Here is a 10,298-nt window from a genome sequence, read left to right as displayed (position 1 = left end):
TGCAAAGATGTAATTCTTTGGACATATGATTTGCATCACTCTACTTGATTGCTAAAAAGTTATTGTCATTACATCTTTTCTACTGCTTTAACCAAGTGTGATCACTCATTACCTCAACACAGGAATTGAAACGCCATGTTAAGTTAATAAGCTTTGCTATGACAGTATAATAACCACACAGAAAATATCACATAATTGAAGCAGTATAGACCACAAATTAGTTTATACAAACAAAATGATACAGGCCTATTAATTTGTGAACATGACAAAGCACATAAAATACCCATCAATCATTTTAAAATCTAATTTGCTAGATTCTTTGTATTATTATTCTCAAGTCCCTTTATCTTCTTTACAAAAGTATGTCACATAATAAACCTTCCACATGGTCTTCATATATATACAGAGAGAACAATGTTCTTCTTTGATTACTTCATGACCAAGAGAAAAGGAGTGATCAATGATCATACAAAGAGTTTCATTTTCTATAAACCAGAATCATGGTAACAAAATTTTAGTTACATAAAGCAAATTACAAATTTACATATCTTATATCTAGCAGCACCAAAATGAAAATACTATTAAATTACAAAGGATAATATCCTAGGAACTCAACTAATCAAAAAGTGATGTCAGCCTAAAATTGAGACCAATACAGAATATTTGTTAGCAATGATATTTGTAAGCACTGCAGCAGTTGCAAGAGGCTGTGGTAGTCAGCAAAAGTTTCAAGCCACTAATGACTAAACAGAAGAAAATCTGTTTGGTTGCATGTACTGCAAATATCATTGGAGAAAAAGGCAGATAAAAAAAACACCTATTGATGAAGCTCTTCACCACATTCACATGTTCCAGCATTCAAGGCCCCACCTTGAGATGGAGAGAAAGATTGGCAGACAAAGTTTGAATTAGTTAGCTCTGCCAATAATGATCATCAAATCAACACCACCCTCAGAATTTTGATCAAAGCAAACTTCAGCCACCGGCTTCCGAATTTCACTCTTTCAACTTTAGCAAACATGAAGGTTTGGTAAGGTCCCACAGCATATCAAAATAATATCTCATAGGCCCTATCCAAGTTGATATCACATGACTTTGCATCTCTTTTAGGGGCCAGCAGATTCTTGTTGTAGCAAAAGGCAATTTAGACTGGGTTCCCACACAAGCTAAAACTTGGCCATTACCTCATTTCCATTAGGATTACATTAGAACCACAGTAATGCCACCACCTGTCATGGACCATTAGGTAACATTAATCCCCTGAAATCTAAAGGGGGACCACATGAAAGCCAAAGTTCCTCACTCGTCTCAATCGTAATTCCTGCTTAAGGTTTGACCTCAAAGCTGCTTTGTTACTGATGCTGTCGAAGTCAACATCGCTCTCAACCCTCAAAGAACATTAGCAGCATGTGATTTTCCAACAACAATGTGCCCAAGAAAAGCAATGAATCTTGATTCTATTCTCCAACCAAGGAAAGCCACATGTTCTCAAACGGGTATGGGTAACCCGTGATTGTGGAATGATTTTATACGTCCATCCCATCCTGCACTCACAATCACCATACCCCACGCATGTGAACAGGAAGTACTCTTGCAAGAAGATTTCAAGAACTTGTATTCAGATTTACGCATTGCACATGTTTTAGCCTTGGGGCTTGAAACGGGAAGCTTCTCTTCAGGCCAAGTCGCAGATCCCTTGGGCAAAGACTCCAAGAAAAACTTTTGGTCCAGAGAGAAGGAAGCAGGTGGATTGAATTGCATACCTTGAGGAGTTGATCTTTTATCCAAGGCATCTAATTGATGTACACTTTCAATATCTTGAGATTTCAAACCTTGCCACGGCACTGCAACAGATGCATTTGAGAAAAACCGTTCACAGGATGTAATCTTCTTAGCTTTTGTGGGACTAGACTCGTCCTGGCTAACATTCCATAGATATACATTAGAGTCCTCACAGGCTGATAATATATGTTTCCCATCGGAAGTAAAAGATGCCGACATTGCACTCGCAGCACTAAGGCCTAAAAGAAAAAATAGAGAACCTTAGGAACAGAACGTATGATGAAATAAATTCATGAGGTTATTGAATCAACAATAAGAATAATAGCCAAGCCTCGTAGAACTTCAACCTATGATGCCAGCATTTATGTTTACCAACAAAAATGCTAGAAAAAATTGAATAAGATGATAACCTATCAAATACTAGAAGAATGTACAGTTGTACAGATCTGTTGGGAAGAGAGGAAAATTCTTCATAAATGTAGGAATCAGACAAAGGAACGTACTTTTGTATTTGCCAGTCACATTAAGCCCATCAAGGATTCTGACTTGTGAACCAGAAGAAGTAACCATAACTTTATTAGAATCCTGTGGAAGGAACTGAAATAAAAAATATAATCAGTTGATCACATAGAGAGAGGTTAACAAATACACAGGAAAAAGACCAAAACAGAATAACTTGGCACAAGAAGCAAAAGAGGGTGAAAATACCTGAAAGCTAGTTACCCCCCTGCCAGGAAGTTTCTTTTTACCAAGCAAGCATAGTTGGGAATCTAACTTCAAGTGATTCTCTGGTTCCAGCAAAAAATAAATAAAAAGAAAACCATCAGCATTAAGGCCCAAGCTCAAGTCTCAAAGTGGTTGGAATAGATCTAATGACAGAAACACATCCTAATGATAACTTGATGACCATTTCGAGGCGTACAGAATCTTGAGAAATCCATAAGAAAATAACAATTTGAAATCCAAATCACATGCAATTATGATCAAATCTACCAAAAGACACGTAAATGGTTTAACTAGAGCAAAATTAGGAGATATATATTGATGACACCTGCTACATTAAAATATCGACAGTTGCCCGCCATGGAGCCAATAATTCCTCCCTGTATAATAAAGTAGGCCAATTATCATTCATCTGAAATGATTCATAAATAGTCTTTGTTTCTATATAATGAAATTGGTAAAAAACGGTATTACCTGCCCATCAGGCCGAAAACACACTGCAGTCACTATGTCTCTAATATCAACCCAATCAACAACATGACAATCAGGTATTGCCCAGATGCGCACTTTTCCATCTATACATCCGCTAATGAAATAATTATCATCCAATGGGTTGAATTGTATGCATGTCACTACACAAATTAACAAATAACAGAAAAATTGTGAATCAATTTGAACTGATAAAAAAATTTGGATAATGGCACAAGTTTGAAAGTCGGAACAGAAAAAAAGCAAGGCGCACCATAATTGCTGTGCGAGAAAACTTTCAGGCAATTTTCATGTTTCACGTGCCATAGACGGACAGTTTTGTCAACCGAAGATGACAGGAGATACTGCATTAAAAAAGATCAAAACCAAATCAATTTCCCCAAACATGCTTAGTTCAATAAATAACTGAATTAATGACATTCACAATTCACTCACATTATTCTTTGACCAAGAGAGATCCAAAACTTCACCTTTATGACCATGGAACTCATGCAATGGTTTCTCCAACAACCGGAAGATCTTAGGAGGGAAAATAATGCAAGCTGAATCTGATGTTTTTTTCAGGCCCTCCACTTTGCTATTTTTTTCCTTTTCCATAAACAGTGGTGTCAATTCAGAGAGATTATTCACTGTGAAGTAAATGCAGGATGGATCGATTTCTGGAATGTCAATTTCATTACACCGATCCTCCACAACCACTTGCCACACGCGCACAACCCCATCTTCACCAGCACTGGCAAGATACTGTCCGTCAGGGCTGAATTTCATGGCCAAAATTGAACCTTCGTGGGCTTGAATGTCTTGCTTCATGTAAAGAGCTGAAAGTTCCTTCATTTGCTTCTTACATTGACGAACCTTAACTTTCTGAAGCTTACACCCTAAGAATCTACAACTATCTCCTTGTCCCTGATTTTCAGATTCACCTTGTGTATCCATTATACACATTATAGACCGTAATCTTCGAAACCAACCCCTTCTAGACCTGTTCATCCTCTTTGATAAAGCATTCACATCAGCATCCGTTTCCTCAAATCCCCTACTTGACAGACGTTGGAAGGTGTTCTCAGAAACCTCTGGCTCTTCAGCAACCACCAACCGATCCGAATCCCCCGAATCCACATATCTACTACAATCACACATCTTCCTATCCTGCCCCTCCTGATCCACATTACATGGCAAATTCTTCACCAAACCAAACTCCTCTGAAGAATTCATTGTAGACCAACAAGACAATGATGACCGGCTCGAACAAAACTCCTCCTCAAAACCACAACTCCTATCCACAGCACTGCTACTATCGTTCAATCTATCATTCACCTCTTCCACATCAACACCACCACCACCACACAAATCCACTGAATCTCTAACTCCCTTCCCTTCTACACTCAACCCGATCCTCTTCATAAACCTACTCCTACGTTCTTTCACACTCCTCGGGCTCTGAATCCAAAATTCATAATCAAAACCGTTGGACTTCCCTTCTCTAGGAGTAAAAACACTGTCATTGTCCAATTTTGTATCAGCAATTGATACAACATCCTCAACAGCATCGAAAAACGGACATTCCTCGTCTCCACTGAAGCTACCCATGATTCTTGAAGTTCAACCCATGAAACCCCCTCTCAAATAAACAACATTTTAAGAACTGGGTATATGTGAAAATCCAAATTTTTATCCCCAGACGAAAAATCCACCGAGATCATAAACTACATATAATAACAAAACAAAAAACACAGAAACCAATATCAGTAAATATAGAACGTGTAACTAAACCACACAATAACATGGATGGTAATATATTAAAAAGATAACAGAAATCGAGAGATTCAACATGGATCCCAATCCATACCATTGAACCTCGTCTTTCAACGGAATAGGAATTGGCAAATAAATTAAAAAAATGAAACAAAAAAAAACAGAAAATCAAAACAAACTCAAAATTAAAAAAGGGTGGAAAGCACATAAAAAGGTTTAGATTTTTCAGAATAGAAGGGGAAATTGAGAGAGAGCAATTGTGTTAAGAAGAAAAAAATAAAATAAAAAACATTTTTTTGGGAGAAGGGAAATGAATGAGTAAATGGGGTTTACATGTGTGGTGATGGTCACAAGAAGATTTTGGTGCTAGATCGAAGCGGTGGTATGGGTTTGAAATAGTTGAGTGTTGTGGCTTGTGAAGAATAATCACTTACAAGCAAAATCAGGTAAAAATGTATAATCACTTATGACTTATAAGCGAAACCGGGAATAGGCCAAGTTAATATATAGAGAGAGATAGGTATGAAGGAAGAAGGGGAGCACCTCGCAACAAGTGCCATGATTGTTGAGGAATATATATTTAAATAAAAGGTTTGGTGATTAATATTTTTCTAATTAATCAAATTAAGTGACTTGTGTGCTCATGCTCCGAGAAAGAAGTGAAAAAGAAATAAAGTCAAAGGGTTAATTATTTTCTTAACACTAGTGTTAAAGAAAGTATTAATACATTAACAACTAGTAAATGTTTAATTCTTTAAAAGTTAATGAATTTAGTTTAGGAATGTGTTAAAAAGTATTAATACATTAAGAACTAATAAATGTTTAATTCCTTTAAAAAGTTAATGAATTTAGTTTACCATACCTTTACCATTTTGCTCTTATTTTCAGCATAGAGGAAGGATAAGAAAATTAAATAAGGATATGTTGTCCTCAAATATATTCCAAAATATATCATAAATTAATCATAATATGTTACATCAATTAAAAACAAATTACATATTTAAAATTTTATCTATTTTATTACAATATGGTTTGTTCACGAAATGTCTAGGAACATCATATCCTCTTCCAAGAAAACTTAAAATAATATTAATATAATAAGGGAAAATATTTATGGCTACGGGTGCAATGGATGATAGATAAACTTGCATAAAAACATATATGTCACGTCAAATTTAGATACAAATATATTTATATTTTTTGATGCTATCATTTATGATTAAATTTTAATTAAAATTAAATTCTTAATATATTAGTAATATTTTATTAGTTGTCTCCACATACATATATCTTCACACAAATCTTTATCGCAGTCTCTACCGGCATTGCACACATAGGATGGAGGTGTTGTATTGTGTCATTGTGTGTCGTGTTTCTCCGCTTCCGCCTCTCCAATTCTATGTTTCGACTTTGGAGGGGAGAAATTATTTTTCATCCCACAAAATTTGTAATTCTCTACATCATTTTATCATATGGTGGGTGAAGAAAATATATTTTAAATTGTTTAATTAAGTATATAATAAGTTCATATTTTTTTATCTATCACAAAAGGTGTGGCAATGAAAGTGCCGCACTTTTTATGCAATAATAAGAAGCATTATTTCATTTTGGCAATGTTATGGAAGCAAATACAACATATTGAGATGTACAAAACTTTAGATATTAAAAATATAAGAGTTTTTTACATTAATGTTTATCTAAGTTCATATATTAACTATCATTAATCATTTAAATAAAATATAGGAATTATTTTACATTATTGATGGATGATGTATTAATTGTTTAGAAAAAATTATATGTAATATGTTAAGTCTAATGGAGTTTGGGCAAAAAGACTTCGACTATCTTTGGTTAAGTAATGAAATTTGAAGGAAAGAAATTAGAAGGAAAAAAAAATAGTAGAAAATAAAATGATAATTTTATTACCTGGTATGATTGAAAATAGAAAAAAGTGAGAGAAAAGAAAATATAAGTTTAAATATAGTGTATTTAAAATGACATAAGTGTCATCATTATATAACTAAATTAAATAACTAGATAACATACATAACTATGTAGTATGTCTAATTTTTAAACACTATTTTTTAATGTTGCAAATTATATAACTAAATAATTTATTTTTAATAATATTTATTAATATTTTTAAGTAACATATAAACTAAGTTTAATAAAAAAAATTTGTTTATAAAGCTCAATAAAAATTATTAACATCTTATATCTTCTTTTCATTAATGTTTCTAAATAAAGTATAATTTATATTTGACAATCACTTTTATATTTCTAACAATCCAACTTCTATACATTTGTATTTTGTCTTTCTAATTTATTTATTATTTGTCACTTTGTTGGTAATTTTAAGTAATTATGTTTATTTTTTCTTTTAACTCCATTTTTATTGACAATAACAATTACTATTTATTAAGTTTAGAAATAACAAAATTAAAATTAAATTAACTAATTTCACATAAAAATGAATATAATCAAAAAATTCACTACATTATATATTTTTACTTAAATTATGATTATTTAAATTCATTCATGGTAGAAGAGCAAATTTGAATTTTTTTTATGGTTTTTCTCTTTTCTTCATTCTCTTCATAAACTATGGAGGAAATTTTTTGTGTCCGACATATCTTTTCCTTTCCTTCATTTTTAGTGTTGAACCAAATTATCCAAAATAACATTTTCCAGCATTTTTCTTCCTTATATTTTTCATATAATCAAACAGTATGAATTTGGGGTGGAAATGTTGTTCAAACCCATTCTATATGGACCACATGTTTTATGAGTCCGATGAACACATTTTTGAAATATCTTATTTTCAAAAGTTGTTAAGGCAAATTATACATCAAAGCACTAGAGGTCTTCCAAAATAATATTTCACAGTGAAGTACTTATCCTATCATTGACAGAAACATAGAAATCCAGAAACAACTCGATCACTTGACCTTTGGTTCACCTAAAACAAAAAGTTATATATGAAATTGAAATTTTATAGTTTAAAAGTACATGTAAATAAAAGAAATATGGATAAATCGATTGTATTTATAAAAGTTCATGTAAATAAATATATATATCCTTTGTATAGTCTTGTTGCTAACCTCCACCCACTCTTTCAGTCATTTTAGTAATATGAAGATGTATATCTCAACCATGCATGTAAGTACAAAGCTGATGGGACCTGACTTTTCAGCATGTTCTTATATTTTAACTAATCTTTAATGGCTAATGGCTAATGGCTATATACAATGATATGATTAGGATTGTTATATTTCATTTGCCGCTCCCAAGAAAAAGAATGTTTGCATTCCATTCTTGGACATACTATGGTGGAGCAATATGATGAATAATAATTGACTTAGACGTCTTACGTTGGGATTTTGCACGAGCAAATGAAAAAAGTATGCATGTGTACGATTAATCTCTGTTATTGTTGTTGTTATAGTTAAGAACGAATAAATATTAAATATTAATATATCTGTATCAATATTATTTGAATTTATTTATTTCCAATGGTTTTACTTTTATTATTTATATGTAATACACTCTAATGTTAGCACTTAATACTTTCAACAGATCATAGAAAAAATGCGACTTACAAAATTGGATATTAAGCATATTTTTGTTATAATAAGGGGAATTGCGTTATAAGTTATTGAAATTCAATTAGAATAAGAGTGTAAATATATATTTTCGTGTGAAAAAGCGCCTTATAATTAACACATTTTATTACTTGGGGATAACAAATAGTTTTGAATCAAATCTAAAATCTTTTGTATCAAAACAGATTGATTTTACTGTCTGACTCATCAACATACTCATTTCAATATTCAGAAACCATAAGAATTTCTTCATAAACATCCCGAAAACAAATAAAAATAAAATGAAGGGTTGATATTTTAGCACGTAGTTGGTGCAACTTTTTTGGTTACCCATCAATTATTATATCTTAGTGCTGTTTGAGGACAGATTATGAGGGTGTATGTCCCCTTTAGGGCAATTGGTACAAAGTTACAAACCATTAAAAGTCAACAAAGGATGCCATTCATTGCTTCCAATTAACCCAACAAGTTACTTTCAATTTAGCATTAACTCTTTTATCACCATTATTTATAAGGCACTAGCGGTTATCAAGTAGCCACCCACAAATATAACTTCAAAGTGTTAGGTATATGTCTAAGTATACTTAATTAAAGTGCATGAAGCAGCTAATTATGACAATGCTTGAGAAAGGGTAATGAAAAAGAGAGATGACTAGGGAGAAAAGTAATTTTATATTAATGTGCACCCAAATTTCAAAACCAACAAACAAAACACTAATGATTCAATGTTTCAACTTTTTTTCCTAGTCCTTAGGTGGTATAGTGAATTGTATTCAGCATAATCGACACGCCGACAACTCTTTCAGGCAATAAAGATGCATGGGAAATCTTGTTTTACCTATCGTAGTAAATAATAAGTTTAATATCTTGTATTATTATGGTAAAGATTTTTATATGATACATCATCTATTATTTATTTATGTATATCATTTTGTTTAAGAGCTAACCACAATTGACATATAAATGATGGTGAATGACGTGGTATACTCACAATATAATCATTCTTAAATTATTTGTTATAAGATGTAATTGGGTTGACACACCTTATGTTCATTTTAATATATTTGCTAATAAAAAAATATTGAGTATTATGACCTCCCTATTTTATAATATGATAGGGTTGTCCCTCATACAACAATAAATAAAGGTTTTACTACCCTGCCATGCACCATGTATTGAGTTTGCAAAGCACTCTTATCTCCCATGAAAGATTATTATCCATCTTCTATCTCTTCTGTTTATATGTATATTTTTTGTACGGAAAAATGATATTTGACCCGTTTTGCCCATATTTATATTATGTCTACAAAATTTATATGGGAATGGACATGCCCGCGAAAGCCTAATGAAGAAAATCACATATCCTGTATTTATGCTCAAATCGAAGTTTGAAATATAAGATTATGTTCAAAGTCAATTTAATCTTGATTTTATAAAATTTATTTATTTATAGATGAAATCTAGTTTATATTTAAAATTAAGGATATATAAAATTTAGTTTGTATACATAACATTCGGGTTATACAAACATTTTAACATTGTAATGCTACACATCTTTACAAATATATAATTATGTATCAAAAAACATTTACTTATGAAATTACAATTATTAGGATGAAGGGTAGAAATAATTAGATACGTTGTATTATAATTCTATAGAATGGCAATTGGAATTATTATCCCAATTCGAATTCCAAATTTAACGTCAATTCTTCATGTCAAACAAAAGTTACGTACGTGTAACTAATAATATTTTTTAATAAGCACACTGTTTTACATGTTTTTAATATTATTATTTTTTACATATATTAATCATCTGATATCCGAACACATCAACTAATTAAGATTTGAGTTAGGCGGAACCGTATTAATGACAAAACTTGTTATCAAGTATTTAATGCAACTGTATTCATACTTTCATAGTACCCCGTTAGAATATGTATGATA

General features: G+C 31.8%; 1 protein-coding gene across 2 annotated transcripts; it reads right to left on the bottom strand.

The window, feature by feature from the left end:
- LOC109328460 lies at positions 462–5,281 on the bottom strand. Of its 2 annotated transcripts, none has more exons than XM_019561930.1 (8): positions 5,083–5,281; positions 3,430–4,700; positions 3,248–3,338; positions 2,980–3,137; positions 2,834–2,885; positions 2,491–2,570; positions 2,286–2,379; positions 462–2,021 (listed from the first exon to the last, which is right to left on the bottom strand). In XM_019561930.1, exons 2-8 carry the CDS (start codon positions 4,582–4,584, stop codon positions 1,489–1,491), a joined length of 2,163 nt encoding a protein of 720 aa, XP_019417475.1. In that variant the 5' UTR covers positions 4,585–4,700; positions 5,083–5,281; the 3' UTR covers positions 462–1,488. The 2 variants fall into 2 exon arrangements, with proteins under 2 accessions (XP_019417475.1, XP_019417476.1); XM_019561931.1 differs by lacking the exon at positions 5,083–5,281 and adding an exon at positions 4,779–4,790.

The sequence above is a fragment of the Lupinus angustifolius genome, chromosome LG15 (assembly GCF_001865875.1).
Source record: "Lupinus angustifolius cultivar Tanjil chromosome LG15, LupAngTanjil_v1.0, whole genome shotgun sequence".
In the NCBI taxonomy this organism is placed as follows: Eukaryota; Viridiplantae; Streptophyta; class Magnoliopsida; order Fabales; family Fabaceae; genus Lupinus; species Lupinus angustifolius.
The sequence above is the reverse complement of the archived record's forward strand: the minus strand, read 5'-3'. Positions and strand labels throughout refer to the sequence as shown.